At 53.6% G+C, this 23886-nt stretch overlaps 2 protein-coding genes across 2 annotated transcripts; both read right to left on the bottom strand.

Annotated features, from left to right (window-relative positions):
* Positions 1–1430: 1430 nt before the first annotated feature.
* On the bottom strand, positions 1431–8458 carry Gatd3a (glutamine amidotransferase like class 1 domain containing 3A). The gene is made up of 7 exons (XM_036167774.1): positions 8244–8458; positions 8016–8068; positions 7407–7520; positions 6136–6255; positions 3477–3569; positions 2437–2593; positions 1431–1841 (listed from the first exon to the last, which is right to left on the bottom strand). Exons 1-7 carry the CDS (start codon positions 8376–8378, stop codon positions 1713–1715), a joined length of 801 nt encoding a protein of 266 aa, XP_036023667.1. The 5' UTR covers positions 8379–8458; the 3' UTR covers positions 1431–1712.
* Positions 8459–9682: 1224 nt separating this feature from the next.
* Pwp2 (PWP2 small subunit processome component) lies at positions 9683–23879 on the bottom strand. The gene is made up of 21 exons (XM_036168350.1): positions 23807–23879; positions 22850–22962; positions 21692–21786; positions 21385–21484; positions 21110–21253; positions 20202–20337; positions 19745–19983; positions 18586–18729; positions 18192–18262; positions 17527–17663; positions 16981–17129; positions 16736–16883; positions 16308–16458; positions 15466–15646; positions 14767–14914; positions 14073–14181; positions 13448–13513; positions 12554–12772; positions 12293–12443; positions 12095–12169; positions 9683–10863 (listed from the first exon to the last, which is right to left on the bottom strand). The coding sequence occupies exons 1-21, from the start codon at positions 23822–23824 to the stop codon at positions 10686–10688; spliced, it is 2772 nt and encodes a 923-aa protein (XP_036024243.1). The 5' UTR covers positions 23825–23879; the 3' UTR covers positions 9683–10685.
* Between the last annotated feature and the right edge of the window lie 7 nt (positions 23880–23886).

Raw genomic sequence — 23886 nt, forward strand, 5'->3', positions numbered from 1 at the left:
TCTGGTTCACTTCTGGGGACAGGGGAGGGCAGACCCAGGGGTAGGTTCTTCAGGTGCCCTAAAAGGGGGGGGGGGGCTAGTAGTATAGGTGCCATAGGTACACACCATGTCTCCTGGTAAGAGGCCTACAGACCCAGACCACCAAGAATTGTGGCCCCTGGAGGAATCAGTCTGAGGAGCAGCAAGGGCCGCTCTCTCCATACCGTAGGCCAGAGTGTGTCGTCTGTAGCAAAGCATATATGTGAGTGTGTGAGGGAGGGCTGTTATGGAATAATCTTTTTATACATGGTGAAGATGTGTCTTTGCCAAGGCCTTCTGATTGGTTTAATAAAAGAAATGACAGGCCGGTAGCTAGGCAGAAGGTATAGGCAGGATGGCCAGACAGAGGATGATGGGAAGAAGGGAGGAGTCTGGGGAGTCCCAAGTAGACAGAGAAGCAAGATGAACATGTCGGCTGTGCTGAAAGAAGGTACTGTCACGTGGCAGAGCGTTAATTTAAAATGTAAGAGTTAGCTAGCAACAAGCCTGAGCTATTGGCTGAGCATTTATAAGAAACCTCTAGTTATTTGGAGTAGAGAAACTCTGCCTACAGAGGGCACTGGGAGGTGGCAGACATCCTGCTATGGAGGCTCCCTGCCTGGCCTAAGCCCACTTCTGCCCAGCATCTGACATAACTGAGCTAAAGGAGCTGTCTTTAGTCCAGTGCTGCAGCCCCTGCCACCAAGGCCAAGGGACCCTCAGGCTGCCTGGCCCACCAGAAGAGAATGTTCTGGAACAGGTGAAGTGTGCTCAGACCTCCATCAGAACACTCCAATACATAAGGGGACAAGTGCAGAAGGCACCCAGGGTACCAGTCTTTTACTTTTCTTTCTTTACCCAGGTCAATCTCACAGCCTGGTGCAACGTCCCAGTCCTGGCCTGCAAGCCTGCACAGACAGGCCGTCTATTGGTGATTTCCCCCTTTTTCTGAAAACCAGAGAACTGAGACTCATCGAAACCTCATGTTATGGAGTACCATTCACTAGTTTCAGAAGACCTGAGACATGGCTGAAAGTAGTTTCCAGTATGGAAAGGAGTTTATTCTGTGGTTACAGGGACTGCCTGCTACAGAATTTCCCTGGCTTTAGTTAGCTTGTGTTTACTTTGGATGAGAGAACTTTTCTTTATCCATAAACAAGGTATTCTGATTATCAGACTGGCCTGGTAACAAAAACCTAAACTGTTTTCTTCTTTTAAAACTTAAGGATGGGTGGTGGTGGCACATGCCTTTAATCCACCAGCACTCGGGAGGAAGAGCCAGGCGGATCTCTGTCAGTTCAAGGCCAGCCTGGTCTATACAGTGAGTTCCAGGAAAGGCACAAAGCTATACAGAGAATCCCTGTCTCAAAAAACCAAAATAACAACAAGAACAAAACTTAAGTACGCCAGGATTGTAGAACAGAAGTGCTTCAACCAGATCCTCTGAAAAGGTGCGCTCGGACCTTCCCATGGGAACACACAAGTGAGGCAATTCCCCCTCCACTGAAGCCCTGCTGCTGCTTGGGGCCACGGAGGGGCTCTGAGCTTCCTGCTGGTAGGAGTTGGGTCAAGCCCAGCATGGACGGAGGCAAATATCCTTCTTCAGGCAGAAAGAGTCTATGCTTCTAACAGAAAGGCACTCCTGCGTCCTGGCTGAATGGAGCCCAGACAGGTGGAGTGTGGCCCAGGCAGCGTTACTTTCCCGAGAGTTCCAGCACCTTCTTCACCATAGCCCCAATGCCGTCGTGGATGTGGTGGAGCGCGGTCTCACACATGAAGGCCGGGGTCGTGACCACCTTGTTTTTCTCGTCTACATGAGCCTCGTGCGTAGATGTTAGGGAAAACCCAGCACCAGACAGGACCACAGGGAACTCAAGAGGAAGAAAGAATGACATCCTGCGGGTGGGGTGAGGTGGAGCAATGCCTGCAGGCTGACCCCACATGGGGGGTAAAACTCACCCCGACTGGGCCCCTGCCAGTTCCAGCTGTGGAAACTGAGGACCCACTAGGACAAACCAGGAGCCCCGCCCACTTCTCCCACACTGGTCTGGCTTCCTTCTGTGGTCACCAGCAACAGCTCCTAACCCTCTAGGCCCCCGAGTCCTGCCTAGCCTGCACTCCTATCCTTGTGGGGACCAGGCTTCCTAGCTGCATGCTCCAGGCTGAGCAGTCTGGGTAGGTGCAGAAACGTGTCTCTTCCCTGGCCAGTGTTCTACCAGCCTGCCTGGGGCATACCAAGCTAGCTCCACCCCATGACACTGGCTGGCCCTGTCTCTTGCCCAGGGGTTCCCTTGAAGTAAGACCAGCAAATATAATTCCTGTAGAGAAGGCTGTCTGCCACGGACACCCTAAACAACCAAATGAACGGGACCGAATGTGCTGCCTGACACCACACTGACCGGCTGCCACAAAGGATATGGTCACACCCTTCACACAGTGCTTGGCACCCAGGGCTTTGATGGCTTCTGCAGTTCCAGCGTAAGGCCACTTGCCACCCTCCTCTTGCTCGTGGCCCACGGTGACCTCGACACCTTTGATCACTTTGGCGGCGAGAACAGGTGCGATGCAGCATAAGCTGGAAGGTTGAAGGAGCTGTGTCAGCACCGGGGCCCACTGAGAGGGAGGACTGACGAGTCTGGGCCCCAGACAGGGTGGCTTGGGGGTCATCAGGCATCAGGACTTGAGCAGCCTGGGCAGAGATGCCTTCGAGGGAAGCTGAGGGGTCTGGGAAGCCAAAGTCTACACTGCCATCTGGCTGCTGCATCTGGCTGTCCACTGTCTACATCAGCGGTTTTCAACGGGGGTGGGGATGGATTGACCCTTTCATAGGGGTCACATATCAAATATCCTGTATATCAGATATTTACATTATGATTCATAACAGTAGCAAAATTATAGTTATAAAGTAGCAACGAAATAATTTTATGGTTGGGGGAGTCACAATATGAGGAACTGTGTTAAAGGGTCGCAGCATTAGGAAGGTTGAGAACCATTGGTCTAGAGTGTCTAGCATAGGTAACAGCCCTGCATGACCTCATGACCCTTAGAAGTGAGCTGCCCTGGCTGGGCATGGTGGCATGAGTGATAATCCCAGCACTCAGGAGGCAGATGGATCTCTGTGAGTTCAAGGCCAGCCTGGTCTGTATAGTAAGTTCCAGGCTAGTCAGAGAAATATAGCAAGACTCAAAAACAAACAAAAAAAAGTGAGCTGCCCTGACACACAGGAGGTGGGCAGCTGTGCCCAGTGACCATGGGCTGGGCTCACGTGGCTGCCCCACCCAGGGGCCAATCCCACCTCCACTGCACCCACCACACTCCCATGCCACCACTCTGCACAGGCTGCCGCTGGTCTTACTGGGTTCCAGTGCTGGTGAAGCTGCCATAGCAAGAGCTGGCAGAATATGCCAGGAGCCCCCACAAAGCCCTGCCGCCCTCTTGAACCTCAGTGTATCACCTACCCGATGGGCTTCTTGGCCCCATGGAACTCCTTCAGGACACGCTCTACTTCCTTGTTAACCTTACAGTCCTTCCCGTCCACGGCGAATGTGCTCCTGCCACGAGGGAAGAGGCTTTGCTCAGTAGTGTCCCCACAATCTGAGTGGCCCACTGGACACCAGAGGAGCTGCCCAGTGTGGCCACATGCCAGGTGGACAGCCTGCTGTCACACTGAGTGCACAGCTGTGGATCTAGCTTCTCATTCACCAGCCAGCAGCGTGGAAGACAAGAGGTGGGTGGCCAGTCTGTGACTGCATTCTGCCTTCAGAATCCAGGGGCAGCAAACCAAAAACAAAGCCTCAAAAAGAGGGTTCTAGACAAAGAAACACAATTAGCCTAGGAGTAGCAGCCATTAGTACACGGACAGTGAATGACACCAACAAGCGCCCCTGTTCTTCCTGGAGTCCAACTGCCAAGGGCGGCTGAGCAGTTCGGAAGTTACTACAATACCCCTAGAGATGGCAACCTGCCAGAGCCCAGCGTTTCACATGTGTGTGCACCTTTGTGCCAGAACACAGCTTCCGGGCCCTCCGGTGCTGTGGCCTGGAGATCTGGCTCTGAGGGACCAGGCTCACCATCAGGTGTTACTTCCGTCAGTCAAACTCACCAAATCCTTCCACCTTAAACTCTTAACTCACTCTCCTCTCTCTCTCTCACACACACACAAGCAAGGCTACAGGAAGTCACCTGAGCCACCAGGGTGACTAGTAACAGGGCTCACAGCACCTTGGCCACCATGTGGAGTCTACGCCACTGTTGACCAGTTCTCACCTCAGCTGCAAAGTACAGACAAGGACATCAGGCAAAGCGAGAACAAGCACCTCACACGCTGTGGGCAGCGATGAACGCACCCCTATACTTGGGGCTTCTCTAGAGGATACTCAGGATGGCAGCAGTGCCTGGAACCACTGGATTCCCACTGTGAGCCTGACACTACTCACTTGCCCTGACATATGTGCACACACAAAGCCCATCACTTTTCACATTGAGGGCTAGTAAGCCACCCATGACCTCATACATGCTGAGCCTCGGTCACCTTTCGCCTACATGTGCACACTTAGCCACCTGCTGCCACACACGCGTGCCACCAACTAGCATGGCGGTCTCATGGGTTTAAGAGCAGCGTCAACGAGGGTCTGCCACAAAGACTGAGGATGGCGGCCACCTCAACGGGCTAGGGAGCTCAGACACAGGTACAGAGGCTCACAGACTCCTCAAGTGCCATGGAGACTCAACACCGAGAACCTCACCTGCTCCCCAGCCCACACTCCTAAGTGAACAAGACGGACCAGCTGTGCTGACAGACATGGCTTCTAGACAATCTTCCTCGAGGGAGGAGTTGACAGGCGGAAGTCATGAACACAGCTCAGCCTTCCAAGAAACAGTGGTCCATGTAGAAGGGAAAAAAACCCAGTGACACCCATACCCTGCCATGCTGTTGTGAGGATGGGGCACACAGGCCCTCAGTTAGGGCTGGCACTGCCAGAATTGCTGGTTTCAGGACAGAGGGGGTGGATGCTACCAAAGAGACTGGAGGTGAGCAATGTGGAGAAAGGGACATTTTGATGGCCCAACAAAGCAGCCAGAGGGTTCAGATTAAGAAAGCTGCATTGGTGATACTTCAGAGCATGGAGCCCTGAGTCCTTCCTTCCCTTCTGGGAGCAGGACACCCAGTGAAATACCTGGGGATACTGCAGAGCCTGCTCGAGGCTCTCCCTGACAACCAGCTGGGTGGCCACCTCTCGGACAGGGTCATGCTGAGGCTAGAACCACAAAGACTTCCATGAATGCTCAAGAAAGAACCAACGGGAGCTGTGAAGAAAAGGACCCCAGTGCAGACAGAGGCTGTCACCTTCAATTTATTTGCTCTTTCCCATAGCAACAGCTCAGATAGCAAAGCACAGAAGGCTTTGTCTTTCCTATTACCACACAGTGTAAGGGTGTCCTGCTTATTGCTCTACTGCTGTGAAGAGACGCTGTGAGCAGAGCAACTTAGCTATGAAGGCATTTTTTATGGTTTCAGAGGGCTAGTCCATGACCATCATGGCAGGGGCCTGGCAGCAGGCATGCATGCAATGGAGTAGTAGCCAAGAGCTTGCATCTGGTCTACAAGCTGGGGGGTGGGGGGTGGGGGACAGACAGACACAGACAGACACACACACACACACACACACACACACACACACACACACACACACACATACAGACTAAGACTAAATGGACCTGGTATGGACTTTTGAAATCTCAAGGCCCACTCCCCAGTGATACACGTCCTCTAACAACATCACACCTCCTAATCCTTCCAAAACTGTTCCACCAAATAGGGACCAAGCATTCAAACATAAGAGCCTATGGCCATTGTCATTCAAACCACCACAGAAGGAGGACAGCTCTGCATGAGAACTGGCACTTGCAAGGACAAGTAAGCAGCATTTGCTGAGACCTGATTCACGGCATGGAGGTCAGTAGACCACCCAGCCCACCCGGACAGCTTCCGGGCACTGGCGTGCTCCAAGGAAGAAGCAGAGAACACCCCGCTGGTCTTGCTAAAGTATCTCCAGCCCACCCCTTGTAAAAGAGCAGGCACAAGTGTGGTCTAGACCCTCATACTTGGGAACGTACAGGTTTTTGGCAGCTCCAAATCCTCCAGGGAAAATGGCAGCATCATGGTTGGCAGCATTGAGCTGAGCCAGGTTGGTGATCTTGCCTCGGGCAATCCTTGCTGATTCTGCCAAAACATTCCTGGAGAGAGCACAGATGAAACAAAGGATTAGTGTGTAAGCAGGGCCAGGACACAGGCACCACTGGGGACTCATCTTGAACTCGGCTCACAGCCAGAAATGAGCATGCTCACACGTGGAGACCAATGCTTCCCAATGAGCACATCTGGGCAACATCTGGAGACAGTGACAGGATTCTAGTGCCCTATAAAAACAAGACTTGGGCCGGGTGGTGGTGGCGCATGCCTGTAATCCCAGCACTTGGGAGGCAGAGGCAGGTGGATCTCTGTGATCTGTGAGTTCGAGGCCAGCCTGGTCTACAGAGCTAGTCCAGGACAGGCTCCAAAGCTACAGAGAAACCCTGTCTCGAAAAACCAAACCAAACCAAACAACAACAAAACCCAAGCCTTGCAGGCTGGCCCCAGGATCAACACCAGGATACCCAGAATCCAGTGCTCCTCACCAGAGTGGTTGCCTAGGAAACTACTTTTAAGGATGCCTGAAGCCACCTGCACGTCAGACAGCAGGAAGTTACTGCTACCTCATGCAGGCTTGTATAAGAGAGGAGGAGGGGCAGATTCAGGGGCCAGGGTCTTGGACTGAGAAGGAAATGGCAGTGATCCCAACAGGCAGCCTTGGCAGTTAAAGCTCCCTCCCTCCCTATTCAACCTCAGCCCTTAAGACACAGCCTTCAGGGCCACCCTGCAACCAGGCCTCAGATAAGAAATGTAGTTGTGCTGGGCATGATGGCACACGCCTTTGATCTCAGTACTTGGGAGGAGGAGACAGGTGAATCTCTATGAATTCAAGGCCAGACTGGTCTACATAGTGAGTTCCATGCCTGTTAGAGCCAAACAGATCCTGTCTCAAAAACACAAAAACCAAAACTAAATGAAGAAGAAAAGGTAGCTGCAAATGGGCTAAGGGGAACACAGTGCCACACAGTGACCAGGAAGAAGAGACCGCGACCTTACATCCAGGGGAAGTACAACTGCCATTCCTGTAACACTCACTGGGAGGTCAGAGTCCCTGTGCTCATGGCAGTGTATTCCCAGAACAGCTGGATGACAGCTGCTTTGAGGAGCATATGCTCGACCGCATAACCAAGAAGGCTAAACGATAGAAGCTGTGCGTGGGACTAGAGGTCCTGTGTGGTCCTTCCTCTACCCATACCTGCTTTCGTTCTCAGAAGGCTGTCCCTTGGTGTGGTCAATCACGTGCATCTGAGGGACATCAGGAGCAAAGATCTGGACCTCAGCCCCACCTCGGCTCAGGTGTACCAGGATCCTGTGTGGAGAAAATCCACAAAGATGTCACTTCCAAATGTGTCTTCCAGACTCATGCCAAGATGGTTTTACAAATGAACTTTCACCAAGTGTGTGCAGGGGTGGGGTGAGGGGCATTCCTAATTTATAGGACACCTTGCTGCTTTTATGAAGCCATGGCTGGCTCCAAACCAGTACCTACCACTTACAGACTTCTGCAAGGTGAGGGTGGAACCAGAAGAGCATGTAGGCATGTGCGTCAAGTGGTCTCTACAATTCATTTTACCAATGGGTGAGCGGTGGCGGCTGCTGATTCAGCAAGTGTTGCATTTTGGGTTCAGGGCCCCAGGCTGCTGCCAGGCACTTTGCCTTCACCCAGGGCCCAGGTGGCATCTTTTATGTCTTGCCTGTGCTAATTATGAGTTTGAACTGATCACGATGTGAACCCACTGCATTTGGTTACGCTTCTGCCTTTTAAACCAAGAGAGCGTTTACATCACAAACTTTGAGGACTTACGCAGAGGCCTCGTGGATCTCGGTTCCGTCATAGACTCCGCAGCCCGACAGAACCTGCAAGAGGAGAGGCGCTGACGAGGACGAAGGGCCCAGTACGAAATTACCACGGGGAGAGGAATGCTGAATCCCTTCAGGGGCAGACCCTGGGAAGCGAGCGGTGGACGCCAGTCTGCGGGGAGCGAGCAGGGGGAGGGAGTTGACCTGGGAGTCTGTCTGGCCGTGCACTCACCAACGCCACCCTCGCCCCGGGCCGCGGTGCGGAGCTGTGAAGGGCTGCGTGCTGGGAGGAAGCATGGTGGCGCCCCGAGAACTGTGCGAGCGCAGAAACCATCCTCGGCGCCACCAGAGCCCTGACGGCAGCCATAGCGAAGGACAGACAGCAGTGTCAAGGGAGAAGCACACAGCACAGCGTTACTGCGTGCGCACTTGGGCGGAGTCGCTCCCGGCCAATGGGGGAGCGCGCTGCACGCCCTTTCCCTAGAGGTGGGCGGGACTACGCCTGCGCAGTGATCGACGGAGCACAGGCACCGAAGCACTTCGTTCAGGAGTGGACTAGCGGATGAGCCCGGCCGTAGAACACGCCCTCTACCCCAACGGGGATGGATAGGCGGACTGCACCTGCCCAATGACCGGCCGAATGTGGGACACGCCCCTTCCTGGTTTTGAGAGGGCAAGGGCAAGCCTGGGCAGTTGCCAGCTTAGGTTAGGACTTTCCCCGTGAGTGTGCTGGTGGCCGTGCCCCGCCTGCGTAGTGCTTGTAGGGCACTCATCTTGGAGTAGGCCACCCTGACTGCCTACTGCAGCTCCATTCTGTGCATTCACCAAAAATGCCCAGGGAACTGATTTTAATTTTTAAGTGTAGTGCCCCAAATAATGGGGTCATAGCAAGCACTGCGTCCTCGTGGTGCAAACCTAGCTTCTCTCGCCACTGAGTGTGCTCTGAAGTTCCCTGCAAGCTACTCACTGTCCAGGGTTCTACCAATCACCGTGCATTGGCTTTTTTCAGAGGAAGAGCTGAACAACCATGCTTTCCTTTTCACATTTTTGTTTCCTCTGTGTAGCCCTGGCTGTCCAGGAACTCACTCTGTAAACCGGACTGGCCTCAAACTCCCGAATGCTGGGATTAAAAGTGTGGTGGCTGCAGTTGATGAAAGGCTTGTTACAGTTCAGTGTCCATTGGGGTAATAACCAGACACCTTCCAAAGTTTCACTTCTTCTCCCTTACCACTGGGAACGCTGTCAAAGGTGGCCTGGCTTCTCTCAGCTCCTGGGAGTGATCATTAGCATAATGTTTGGAAATCAGCTGCCAGGTGTTTCTATCTTAAGATGGCAGCCCTTTTACGTTTAGGAGACACATGAAAATAGGCCTGGGGTGTATAGCATATGTAGAAGCCAGGGAGCATACAAATGCAGGCTTGGTGGCCACTTACTGGGAGCCGTGGCAAAGATACTCAATGGAGTGTCAGGCAATTTGCATCTGGCTGTCCACAGGGGTGGAGATGGACATAGTTACCAAGGAGCAGACCTATAGGTACTCCAAAGGGTGACTGAGGCCTGTTTCTGGTATAATAATTAAACTTGTGACAGCTGAAGTACAGCTCAGTAGTACTTGCCTGTCATTCCCCAAGCCCTGTTCCACATTCAGCACCACATACACAGACAAAATGGTAAGGCTTCATGAAACTGTATTCACTACTGCAGATGGAAATCACAGGAGGGCACTAACACAAGCCAGGGCAGCCAGGATCCTGCCCCTGGACAGGCAGAAGTGCCTCCCCCACTCTCCCAAGCTACACACAGAAACACTGCAGGAACAGGAAACCTGGTGACACCAGGCTGAGCTCTGCTTTCTCTCCACACCCACTGTTCAAGCCTGAATAGATTCCAGGTGACCAGGACAGTATCTGGTCATGGCTCAGCCTGAGTGTAACAGCAATGGGTCTGAGTGCACCAGAGATCACACAGATCAACTCTTGCAGCCTGGACATAGACGCCAATGGGTTGAGACTTGTGGGTCACTTCACTGGTGAGTTGACATGCAGGACCTGGTCAACCGCATGAACAGGAAGTATCAGTAAGGCACCAACTCTGGCAGGAAGGGACCGACTCTTCTCCCACATAACCTGTACACACTGGCATAGATCTGTTCAAGCTTGCCTGGCCAGCCTTGGGTTGTCACATATACCCTCCCAGGTCAGCCCAGCACACTTTCTGCCTCACTCTGTCTACAGATAGATATCCTGGGTCACAGGCCTGAGCAGAGAGCCACTCTGATCTTGAAGACAATGTCTCACCCAGGACACATTGTAAACATCAGAAACTCAAAGTTGAGAAGTGAAGCCCTCACATTTTAAAAAAAGCTTCCCAACCCTAAGTTGGAAAAAAAAATTCATCCCCAGAAGTTCGTATTAAAAATATAAATAACTCTGACAGAAAGTGTGCAAGTCCACACTACTAAAAAAGCATTCTGGGCCTATAGCATACATGTGCCCACTGTATCCACCCTAGTCCTGGACCTCAAAGGCTGGCTTGCTGCCTCAGGGCAGCATGTGCAGTCAATCTCACAGGAAGTCCTGGCTGCAGGCTCTTGAGGCCTCTGGCATCTCTCACTTCCTGGGCTCGGCACAGTGGTCCCATCTCCATCAGTCACTCAGGCTGTGAGGTGGTGGTTCTACACCAGCATCCCCTCTTCTTCCTCTTCATCTGCAGCTTTCCTGATTAGGTGCAGACTGTCATCATCAGATGTGTCTGTGTCCTCTTCTGTGTCTAAGGGTTCCAGGGTACGTTTTACGCCCCGCTGCTTGGAAACTGCCAGAGCGTACTGGATGTTGTAGCGGTTCCAGTCACAGCTGGGGACACAGGACATTAGGTCAGCATATGCGTATACATCCCACCTTGCCAGCAGAATTTGATGCCACTGTTCTCAAAAATTATCTCCTCCTTTTTCAGGCTGGTTCAGTTCCTGCTGCACCCAGTGTAGAGAAGCATCTGGCTGCTATCCTTGCTAGCCCTTCCATTACAGCCATTTACAGAGCCAGGGAGCTGAATCTCCACATTCACAGGACGAAGGGGACGATTCAGACCTTATCTCTAGAGCCATAGTTGAGGGCAGAACCCAGTAGAAAGGAAAAGTTGCACCTTGCACTTGTGGCAAATATATAGGGCTGCCTCACAAATCTACACAAAGCTAGTAATGCCTATGCCTTGGCAACAATACTGGGAGCAAGGCTAGGAGGAGGACACGGAGATGCAAGAGTTTGTGGAGTCAGGGATGCATCAGCCAGGGAAAGGCTAGCTAAGCACCCTTGCACAACCACCTCCACCACCAGCCTTCCTGCAGCCAGGCAGGAAGAAAGGACACAAGGAGGAAGGCCTTGCTCTAGACTCAGAAGCACTATACAGATAATCAGAGGACTATGGGGACCACAGTGCTCAGGTGCCAGCCTCTCTCAGGGACCCTGTATGCAGAAACTAGTAGATAGGGATATTCTAAGCCTAGTTAGGACACATGGCAATTGCTCACAGACCACCAAACCACCTGGAGGAGGAGGCTGAGGAAAAGAAGGATGGATATGGGATCGGTCTAGCTAGCACTGTCCAAGTACTGCAGTTATACACTGGTATCACCACCACACCAGGGAAACCTGCACACACTGATCAGATGTCAAGAATCCAGGCTACCTGGCATTAAGACCTCTTATTGCCCAGAGGTGACGTACAAATCCATGCCAGGCTGCCTGGTCCTGCAATTGTGAAATGTCCACTCCCAGGGTGAAGGGCTCTCACTAGGCCTCAGGCATGTCCCACCTCCACCTGTCCAACTGTGGCAAGTGTTCATGGTGTCCTCATTGTAACGTCAGACACCCCAGAGGTAATCATCACACTCATACCCCACTGTGAGTGGCAAATGGACTCAGTTCACCCAGCAGAGAACAGAACATGCATCTCTAACACCAGGATATTCTGGCCCAAATCAGACATCACAGGAAGGAATCCTAACCAGAACCAGCTGTATGAGCCCTTCCTGCCCCATCCTGCCTTACACTGCCCTGCCCTGCCCACCAACCCCAAGGCACATACAGCTTGGAAACGTCATCCAGATGTCGCTGGAGGCCCTTCTGAAGGAACTGGACTACAGGCAGCAACTGTCCCGCCCTGGAGAGAAGATGCTGTCAGTGTATGTGTGCTTCACCACAGGGTGAAGCTTCCCTGTGGCCATGACCAAATGGCCGGGTGACTTGACCCACAGGAGAAGAGCAAGAGGAACCCATTCTATACCTGGACTTCAGTCGCTGTCCATGTGACATAAGTAACTTCTGGGTCCATATAAGGTAGAATTCAAGGTGCCTAGACACTTCAAAGGAGGCAGCTAAGAACTCAAGTACTTTCTCTACATACAGCTCAGGAAGGGAAGCACTGACAACGTCAACTGCAGAAAAGAAGAAAAGCCGCCATCAGTTTGCAAAGAAGTTGCCAGAAGAATGGAGACAACCGGTGCTCCTCTGTACTAGCAGAGCAGGGCTGGCGGTCCTGGCTTACTTTCATCCTGTGGCACAGCCTCCAGGACCTCCTGTGCCAGCTTCCTCTCATTGAGCCGGAAGGCCATGAGGATGGCCCGGGTAAACTCCCTCTGCCGTAGTGCCTCACGGATCCGCCCAGGCGTCACACTGGTGTCCAGCTCAAATGGGTCGAAGAGCATCTGGGCATCCAGAGAGAAGATGAGGAGCCCTTCTGTGCTGGTGGCTGCCCAGCAGCGCCCTAGGGAGCAAGCAGCAAAGGGACTCCTCAACTCTGGAAAGCTCATTTGCCCCGCTTCAGTGTCAACAGACTGCTGGCACACACTCTTCCAGGGCTGCAACTGCCCACCAGAGCATAGATGCCCATTGCCTCGGCTGCGGTTTATGGACAGCTGGTCTACCTCCCACAATGGGAAGTGGGGTATGGGGTGATCATTTCTGAATGTGTCTGACACAGGACGACAACATACCTTACCTCACCCTGTCCCCCCAAATAGTGCTGCAGAGCACTGGCTCAGGACCCTAGACCTTGGCCACAATAATGGAACACACAAACCCAGCAGGCCTCAGGCCTAGGCAAACCCTTGAACACACAGGGACAGAGGAGAGGTGGGAAAGGCACTATCAATAGCTGAGGTGTGGAGACTCTGCCTCCTGGGAAGGACATGTGGACTGTCAGCTCCTACCCCTCCAAGAGCAGGGCTCAGGATCCCACAATAGCTCATTATGGTGTGGATGGAATTTCACAGCTGCCCACATCAAGAACCAGGGTAAACACGTGGCAAGTCCTTTCCTACTCACAGGACAGCAGTGCCTAGAGCCTGCCAGCAGCAGCTCAACACTGCCCCACCCTGGGAACAAAGGCCCTAACACCTATCAGAATTGGCACCTGCTTAGGAGGGTTACCCAGGCTCACCAGTGGGAGAGAAGCGCAGAGAAGTTACCCTGATTTCAGGTTTGAAGTGTCTAGAACTCATATCACCTGAGGAGGAAAAACAAGTGTGCTTACTTGACTGCACCCTGAGGCCAGCCTTCAGGTCCACTGTGCTGCCCAACGGCAGTTGCAGGGACCTACAAAGAACAGCTTTCCCAGAGTACAGGAGGGAAGCAGCCCTTCCAACCACCTGCCAGCAGCCCGAGAACTGCCGTAAGTGCTGTGGCCTCATGAAGCTGGGCATCAGTGCACAGGTCTGAGGGCATGAGCCCCTGAGGGCATCCTCTGGCCAGCAGGCCGCTCTTCTGGTTCAGAGGTCTGCCCAGCCCAGGTGGGTCTGGCTGGCCCAGGAAAGCCTCCATAAAGGTACTACAGCTTTTCGACCCCTGTGAATTGGCCAGGCTCCCTGGGACCTGGGCGGCTCCCAGCATTGAGTCTTGGGAGAAACAGACGGGGCCTCCTCCCATATGAAGCAGCCCAGACATTTCAGGTTCCAGCAAAATGCCCCAATGTGGAAACACCAGACTCCTCACTGCAGCCTCAAGGAGGGAGCAGCAGCGTCATCAAGGAAAGTGGGTGGTGGGCAGGGAAGGGGGCTTCTGCTCACCTTTCCTTACACCTGGCAATGGAACTGCCACGCCGTTCTCCTCCCCAGCATCTTGATCAATGAGTGCCAAATTGCCAAACTCTGTCATCTTCCTTCGGTTCAGAAACTCCTACAATAGAAGCCACCCTCATCTCGCTCTTGCCCATGTCGCCAACTGTGCCTTCACTGATAGGTGGACCCTAGCCTCAGAATCTTCTTTCAGAGCATGCACACAAAGACACCACAGGCCTGCTCAGAGCCCTCACCCATATTCCTGAGGCAGACAGAGTATGAGGAGGGCTTGGGCACAGACTGGTAAATAAGGAGGGCAGTTATCTAAAGGGTAGTGAGGACACAGCCCTGTAATACTGGGGCTGCACAGAGGGCCAGGGCCAGGCAGAAAGCTGTGCCTGGCCAAGACCTGCCTTTGTTCTCTTTCTTTGTTTCTTCTTTTACGGGGCTCCGAAGGAGCCTACAAACCTGCCCTGAGCCAGTTTACGCCAAATGCTCCTGTCTTCTAAGCATCCTAACCAAGTGGTGTCAGTACCAAAGATGGTAAAGGTGCCAGGCCCTGGGGGGTGGAGGGGTCTTCTGGACAGTCAGGCCAATATAGCCTTCCTGCTTTGCCACAGCCATAGGCTATGTGCCAATATCTTGGCTCACTCAAGGCCCATGGAGCCAATGCACCTGCTAAAAGGCCTGCACTGCTGCTTACCTCCATGGCGTCCAGAGAGAGGTTGCAGGAGAGCTCAAACCTCTTCACCAGGATCTGCTCCCGCACGTGATAAAGGCACACAAACTTGGACATGCCTCCCGCCAGAACGTTCTGCCCATCCGCAGAGTAACACAGGGTGGTGAAGGCCCTAAGTGGAAGACAGTTTCTCAAGCACCAAGCACTTGACACGTGGGCTCAAAAGTCATCTGGAGCAGGTAGGGACCCCACAGTGACACCCCAGGAGGCAAATACTTCTCACATTATTGTTGCTCAAGATTCCCTGGCCAACCTCAGCAAAAAGGTAAACCAATAAACCCCAACCGGCACACACCCAGATGGCACCATCTAACCACTGGAGACAGCCTAGAATCGGTCTAGAACTATGTGGTTCTAATCCCAAGGGGGCACAAAGAGCAGCACACGTGCTGGTAGCCCTCTTAGCCTCTCTGTGGGGCCCACCACACCAGGCTAATTCCCTGCATGTGTAAAAACCGGCAAATCCACAGCGCTTCCTTGTTGGGTATGATGTGGACTTGCTTGGCTCTCAGAAGCGGTCTCTTTGCTATAGAGGCTCAGGCCCCACCTACCTCCACTAAGGATTAGGCAGTCTCAGAACGTGTTTAGCAAACAAGCTGGCAAAGGGGCCTCTGTGCCCTGCGCTGGCCGTCCCCCACTCTTGCCAGAAGAGCTGACACTCACTTGCCCTTGGCTGAATGTTTGGCCGTGATCTTGTCCAGCTCCTTCCTGCCTGTCTTGAGGTCATGCCTGCCCTCAATGGAGCCCATCTGTACAGCATTCTCAGGGTCCCAGAAGGTGATCTGTGAGTTCAGTGTGGCCACAGCCAGCTCTGCACCATCAGGCCGAAAAGTCACGGCCAGGGCTAGAGAGAGACCAACATCAGGCCCTGGAGACCAGGGAAGCCCAAGGTGCAAGGACACCCCTTGAGAACAGCACCAACCCCGGATGGCAGCACAGCCCAGCTGGGAACAAACCAGCACCACTGGCTACCTCAGTGATGACCTAGAGGGGGTTTTGCTAAGACATACAAGTATGACACAAGGGCAGGCAGGCTGGAAATGAGTCACAACCAAGATCAGCCTGAGGCAGCATAGGGTGGCAGCCTCAGGGCTGCAGCGTGCTGATTCTGCAGGTGGCAGACCTAAGGCCAGATCTGGGGCAGGAAGCACATAGGGCTCCCATAGCAGTCTGCTCTGGCCACTCCCAGGGACTCAGGGGTTCAGCTCTGGAAAGCGACAGGGCGCATGTCAAGAGCCCCAGGGCTCCAGGCCTGAGGCAGCCTGCGGGTGGACTAAGCTACCAGTTTTCTCTGGTAAGGACAACAACCTTGGGGGCCGCTTAGCGGCTGCACCTGGGGGTGGGGGTGGGTCCTAGCATCCCTCTCACCCCCCACTGAGCTCATGTCAAACACACAACTAGGATCATGGAAGAGGCACGCTACAGAAGATCAAGGCTGGACATGGCGACAGGAGAAAAACAGCTCTGGCCCTGGGTCCTCTCTGCAGAGCCCAGCCACAGCTCACCATCAGAGGTCAAAGCCAAGGTCTCTTTGGTTCTCCAACTGTCAAACATGTCCCACAGGCGCACTGTCTTGTCCCAAGAGGCACTGGCCAGGATGGACTTCATTGGGTTAAAGCAGAGACCACTAATGGGCCCCTCGTGGCCAGACAGAACCTACAGAGGCAGAGGACCAGAGGCAGAAGTGGGAGTGGGGCTGGAGTATGACGCAGGCTGTAATGAGGGAGTGTGGGAAGCCCCGAAAGGCCATGCTGAACCCTCTATCATCAACTGCTGCTGCTGCTGCTTGTTCCATGGAGGTCTGTGCCTGGCTCTGCACCCAGGTCCGAGGCCCAGCCCCTGCACTGCTTTGGCAAGGCGGAAAGAAGTGACAGCCCTGCCCACCTGCCTGCCACCCAGAAGTCCATGGTCCAGGGGACCAGATCACTCTTACATCAAGAAGCCTGCCTGTCTGCATGGACCACACAAAGATCTCGAAGGAGTCCTGCGCCCCTGCAGAGACGATTTCCCCGCTTGAATCAACAGCCACACAGGAGAACTGTGTGGGGCGTGGGGACGTGAAGGTGCGGAAATTCCGGTACCTGAACAAAAATAAGGTCAACGTAGACTCCAACACACACTTGCACCTGCTTGTCCACACAGGAACTGGAGCCCTAGTGCTTGGTGGGCGGAACTCACCTGTGAAGGTCAAAGGCTCTCACGGTTCCATCCAAGGAGGAGGTGACAATGACATAGCCCGTGGTGGTGAATGTCACACCAGTGATCCCGCTGGAATGTTCCGTAAAAGTAACAAAGCAGAAGCCACTGAGGGTGTTCCATACCTTAACCTATAGTGGGAGCGTAGGGAGCCATGAATACAGCCACCCCAGACCCTGTCCACGCAGCCTCACACACAGGCATAGCGGCTACACCAGGTGATGGCTAGAGAGGCCAGCTGCCCCCCACAGCTCCCGTCACCTCTGGAGGCTTAGGGCATGTGTGGCTGGCAGTGGGATTCTAGCCTAAGGCAGGCCCAGCAAGCGCCTGCCACTTCAGATACTGGCCACTGGCACTGTTATAATCACAGAGTCAGAAACAGGGACACTTGGACTCCCTCCATTCAAAGTCCACGAAATGGCTGAAATCTTTGAGGGGCCCACCGGGGCTGTTAAACCCGAGAAACCAAGGCCAAACCTCCACCCACCTGGCCTACCCACAGCTCAGCCCAATGAAGCCAGTACCCACCTTGCCATCGTCCCCACCAGTGACGATGTATTGCCCATCAGGGGAGTAGGCCAGGGATACCATGCTGTTGAAGTGGCCCTGCTGCTTGAGCACATAGGATTCACTCTGCCATTCCCACACCAGCAGCTGGCCCAGGCCTGTGGGGACAGGAGAGCTGAGGTACTGTCTGGACACCTACCCCTGGGCCTCTGCACACAGCATGGGACAGGGCATCCCCAACTACTTCTGCAATGCAGCCAGCTGGGTCTGGGCTCACCTTGAGTATTCATTAAGAGCAGAGGACTAAGGCAGCCCAGGGCATGGGCAGTGGCCCCACTATCTGCAGCCGGGCAGGTGGCTGGACTGGCGGAGAGGGGAGGTAGGTCCAAGACTGCTAGGCAGGGATACGGGCACCTGCTGCAGGCCAAGACCAAGGGGCCGTTGAAGGACTGATAAAATTTAAGTATGAGCGTGGGCCTCAGGAAAGCAACAATCCGTAGCCTTCAGTGGCTGTCCTGCCACATACCCCATCTAGAATGGCTGTGGTTCTACTCCCCAGGGGAGCTGGCATCTACTACAGAAGGCACAGCATGGAGCTCTGGGGCCTCACAAGGCCCAGCCTGGCTTCACTGGGCTCTTTGCCCCAACGCTCGACTTCAGCTCGTCTTTAGGGCAGGGAAACCAACCTGAGCAGCCAAAGGCGATCCAGTCCCCAGAGCTGTTGATGGCAACCGAAGCAACCCTCTGATCGGAGATGCTGAGCAGACGAGAGCACAGGGAGGGAGGGCGAACAGAAGTGACCACCCTGTCCACTGCCGCACCCTCGTCCCCTGCAGGAGCTCAGGTCCCCACACGCTGGCACCTGCCTGCAGTCACTGGAGGAACTAGCACTTTAACACTCCTGAGGTAAGAATGGAATGGAAAGACCAAAGCCAGAGAATGGAATGGACACCCACACTCGAGACTGATACCTGTGGCTGGAGCAGAGGCCGCAAAGGTTGGCGGGAAGCTGCTCTGCACACACATTCACCCTGGGCCTCACTGCGCATGTTCAGAAGCACCCCAGTGAGCCAGACTCACCTCAGGGAGTGGATGAGGTTGAACTCTGGGAGCTCATGCAGATGGAAGACTCCAGAAGCAAAACCTGTGACCAAGAGATGAATCTTCTTATGGTACGCAGCGGCTGTCAGGTTGTTAAAGTCTCCTTCCTTATTCAAGAAGTACCTGGATCAACAGACAGAGGGACAAGGGCTCTGTCCCCAAGCTCAGGGTGGGTCTGGGTCTCCACCCTCACCCAGAAGCCAGGACAGAGGCACACAGGGAGCAGGGTGTGCGCAGCCAGACCCCACTGCCTCCTTCTAGCACGCCTGCCTTCTCTAGAGGCTCCTATCTGCATGGGAAGGACCCTGGAAGCACCCCTACGTTTGGGGAAGGCGACCTGCTTCCTGAGTCTTTGTCACAGGTCCCACCCCAGCCCTTTCCTTATTGCCCACAGACATGCCCCTTCCTCCTACACTGGCACCTGCCCACAAGCACAGTGGATGCTCTCCCGCTAGGATGAGGCCAAGCACACCCCATCCTGGTCTACATCCTGACTCTACTGGGACATCCTGAGACTTCACAGAGACCTTAAGTCCATCCGGGCCCTCCTCTTCCACCTCTGCCTGGCATGGTAGAGTAGTTCTTTCCCATCCTGGACATTTGCATCTTCCAGTTCAGATGCCATGACGGTCCTGTCCTTCTCTACCCTGGATAGTGGCTCCCATCCAATGCCAGGTGTCTTCAAAACAGAACTGACATGACTATTCCTTTGCCCATAGTCCCACCATACCTCTCAAATGAAAACCTGGTGATAGGTTCCCAGGGCCAAGCCCAGAGCCCAGCACACAGTGAGTGCCAAGTAAGCGGAGAGAATGGTAAAGGCTGGAAGAGCCACAACAGGGCAGGCTGCGGTGACGTATGGCTACCCTAGCTATTAATTCTGCTCTCAGGTGACCACGACCAGTCTTGGTATAGGGTATCAGTCTCCTCAGGCCTACCTCCCCTCCTGCCAGACTATGAGGCAGTAGTAAGTCCTCTAGTCTTTGGGACAGGGCCTTACATCTAATACTTAATACTTAATGAGCCATCCAGGCTCACACACTCAAGGGCTTGTTCTCTGAACTTAGGTTTAGGTCCTCCCCAGTAAAGTCCCCACTTGGGGAGTATAGAGCTGGAATACTCAGCCTTGGAGACCTACTTGGCCAGCCGTGAGTACTTCACTTTCCCAGCCTTCTCCTGTTCGGCTGGCATGGCCTTCCCTCGGATGGTGGTTTCCCGATCCCCCTCCTCTTCCTCCTCTTCCTCCTCCTCTTCTTCTTCCTTCTCCCTCTGAAGTAAGTCTGCCTTCCAGCCCCTAGGGGCTTTCAGCTTCAGGCCCTCAGGGGGTGTGTCGCACTGCCACACACACAGGGCTCCATCTTGGCTGAGTGAGTACAGCTGTAAGAGAAGCACCTGGGCTGGAAACAGACCACTCATCTGAGGCCCAGGCCCTTGTATCAGGTCCCCCTCCAGTTGAGCTTTTGGATTCCAGCTCCACCAAAGGCCCTCCGACCAGGGAAGTGGCCAGGGATAATCCTGAATGAGCCCCAAGCAACCTAGAGGCAGCCTCACAGAGGCTCAGACTGCCAAGCTAGGTAGGCAAGGGATGTACGTACATCTAGACTGTTGGATTCAAAGAAGCAGGCCACAATGGCATCCTTGTGTCCACCCAGAGCATAGTAGATGAGGTTGTCCCAGCGTTCAGCTCCAAACACCCAGGTGGACATGTCTTTGCTTCCAACCACAAAGCACCTGGGATAGAGACACTTTCTCAGAGCCCAGACAGTGCTGCTACTCTTGTGGCCAGATAGTCATAAGCCCCTGCTTCTCTCTGAAGGAACTTTGAGACCACTGATGCCCTGTAAGGGGCTTAAAGGACAGCTCAGCCTATGACTGTGGGTCTTTCTAGGAATGGGAGCTGCGGCCTTCCACCCTAGATGTCTGTTAACTACACAGTCCCATGCATGGGATGGGCTTGCTGCTGGGCAGAGGCAGCATACTGTGGCAGGGCACTGAATGCAGGCTCGGCTCTGTGCTTGCTGGAGGTCTGGACAGTGTGAGGGAACAAGAGCGATCCTGTGACTGCCACCAACCTCTCCCTAGCACCCAAGCCAAGCCAGAAACCCACAGATGACCTCAGGGCGAGGACAATCAGACAGTGTATGAGGCGGAACCCAGTCCTCAGCAGCTTTATCGCTCCCAGACAGCATAGCTGGCTTGGGTGTTCTGTACAAACTGAATGGGAAGTCTTCTTTCTACTAGGAGATAATAATACTAGGAGATAAAAATTACTAGGAGAAAATAAATACTTAATTCCTATTCTATTAGGAGGTTCACAGTGGCAAATAAGAGAAGGAAGAATACTGCAGACCTCACTTAGAGCCAGGAGCTCAGTCTTGCTGCTGGAGGCTACACCTAGCCAGAAGAAGGCACATGCACATTTTACAATGCAGCCATGGCTTATAGGAAGGAAACTGCACTCTCCAGGGACACATGGCCCAAGCCCCTCCCCCCCCAGCCTCACTTGGAGTCATCTGTCCAGTCGATGCACGTGGTCTCATCATAGGGCCCAAAATAGGTTTTGTCCAGAACAAATGCATTGAATTCTCGCTTCTTTCCGGGGGCATGGTACATCTGAGCAATGTTGCCCTTAGTGACAACAAATTTTCTGCAGAAGAAACAGGGTCAAGGTGATATGGGGGCAGCCAAACATAGCTGGCCCAAGACCAGTGCCCTGTATCCTGCTCTTTACGGAGTGGTACCCACAGCAACATCAAGCCGGGAGACTGATGCTCTTACCTGCCATCGGGGGAGAAGGAGATGCTGTGCACCGAACCTTTGAAGTGGAAGTGGTGTAGCACCGACCTGCAGACCAGGCTGACTAGCAGAGCGTCACCCCCTGGAAGAGGCCAGAGTGAGATTGCGGCCACCTGACCCCAGATGCAGCACATCCGCGTTGAAATGCAGGAAGCTGCGGTGCATGGGACATGCGGTTGTCCGGACCCATGCTATAGAGTTGAGCTTGGCTGTGGTGATGCCCTCGTCACACAGCACAACGGACACAGGACCACCCCAGTGCCTACCCACACTAAGATCAATTGATTACCTTCGTCAACAATGATTGCAAGGCGACCATCTGGAGACAGCCCCACACACTTGATGTTGTACTTAGTGGCCAGGGGCAATGTATCTGATCTGTTGCTGAGAAACACAAACACCCCAGTGCACAGTTGGTCTCATGTACTCGGACAAGGGAGATGGCTAGACTAACAGCTGACTCTCCTGCCACAGGGCCCCTTATGCTAGAGTTCATTCCTTGCCCTCCCCAATAGGCTTGGCACTGACCCTGTATCTTCTTAAAGAAATAGGAAAGGGGAAAAGTACATACATACAAGGAAAAGAAGCAGGCTTTGGCTGGGCTGTGGGGTACGTCTCTAAGTCAAAACTAGATCCTAATTTCATTATTTTGTCTGAGTCTTCTTTAACAAACAGGTTCTCTTTATTTCAAAGTCCCTAAGAAGATGCTATTTAAATAAACAGTGACCTAGAAGACCCAACTAGACTCTATAATGTCATTTCCCCCGTCATCACCAATAAGCAGAGCAGGTCCACTGCTGCCCCATCCGACACAGTCTGGAAACAGAGGCCCAGAGGTAGCCAACTAACAGAACAGTGAGCACAGTGGCCTGAAAAACTGGAGGCTCTTGCCCAGGCTACCCAGGGTCAGCCCGCAGCCTCTCAGACAATCCAGGATGGGGTTGAGTCATTCCAAGCCAGACAGGAAGTGGGCAGCACATTTGTTGGGACTCACAAAGCTAAACCTGACCTCGAGCTGCCAAGCTGCCCATTCTAGATCTGATCATCTGAGGAGGGAAGCCAGGAACCATCAGGACTACTGAGCAAGGGTCCAGGGCAGCCCAAACTCTCCAAACTACCTGGCCTCGGGTCCTCAGAGGCTTCTTCCTGATAGTAAGTGCTCACCTTTGAGATAACCCTCCTACCTGCCACCACCTCCATAGAAGAGGTAGGGTCCTTTGCCAGGCACTAGCTGAAAGGCACGTGATTTTTCCTTTCCCTTTAAGGGTAGTGTGGGTATCCTAGACACTAAAATAAAGGATGGGTATCCCCACAGGCAACTCTTTCATTACCAGTGGCCTCCTAAATCCAGTGTCCTTGCAAGCCACAAGGAGGAAGGCTCAGAGGACGGCTAGCCTTCATGTGCAGGCTCTAACTGTCATTGCTAACACTGCTTCTCCATACTTACTTTTTAAGGTCAAACACAGTGACTCTATTTCCCACAGGGCTGATAACAGAATTTCCATCGCATGTGAAATTTAAGTTTCCACACCGATAAACTGTACCCAACAAGTTCGAGAACTGCAAAGAAAATGAAGTCGTCTTAACACAAAGAAACACAGTGTCAACTCTCTGAAATGGTGACAGGAAGCATCTGGGCAGAGGTGGCAAAGTGCCTGATCCCTAGGCAGGACAGGAACCCAACCTAATTCTCAGGAAATCAGTGTTCCCACGCAGGGTAAGAAACTCCCAAGGAAGGAGGCATTTGCCAGGCACAGAAGGGCAGGCATAAGATGCCCGTTCCAGGAGAAGCTACGACAAGGAACAGGACTCCAGTGCTATGCATCAGCACCCATTCAATTATCAAATGCAAACATCGACAGCCAGCAGACACATGGACCTTGCGTTTTATGTCCAATATGAAGAGAAACGGCACATAGGCAATCAATTAGACTGATGTCCGAACACAGCAGCCCAGGAGTGCAGTCAGGTAGCTGCTTGGAGGGACTGCCTGGGCTGAAACCTATGGCAGGACTCAGCCAGGCCAGGGCCTGGGGGTTGTAGGTGGACAGCTATGCAACGGTGTAGCAATAGGCAGAGCTTGGCTCCTAAGCGGTGTGACAAGCTCAAGGCTTTTCGAGACTGCTCCTAGAACTGGCGACCCTGTAGAGAGCTAGCTGTGGCTTGAAGTTTGGTGTTAAGGGCCTTTCGGCAGCCACTGCTGCATCGTCTGACAGGATGAGTGAGGACAAGGCTGAGACCCACTCTGGAGGGAAGCGGGGCTTCAGCGTGACTGGGAAAGGAAAAGGAGCAACAGCTAGCGATGGGACGACCCACAGTGCTTCCACAGGCAGACCTCAGTATCTCCCGCGTCCGCCGAGCTTTCGCTCGCCCTCCCGCTGCCCCCGCCCAGCCCGCCGCTCACCCGGTAAGCGAACTTCATCCTGCAACTACACGTGCGGTGTCTGTCCTGAGCTACTTCCGGAATCCGACCTACCTCCGGCG

This window comes from Onychomys torridus, chromosome 18, assembly GCF_903995425.1.
Source record: "Onychomys torridus chromosome 18, mOncTor1.1, whole genome shotgun sequence".
Taxonomy (NCBI): domain Eukaryota; kingdom Metazoa; phylum Chordata; class Mammalia; order Rodentia; family Cricetidae; genus Onychomys; species Onychomys torridus.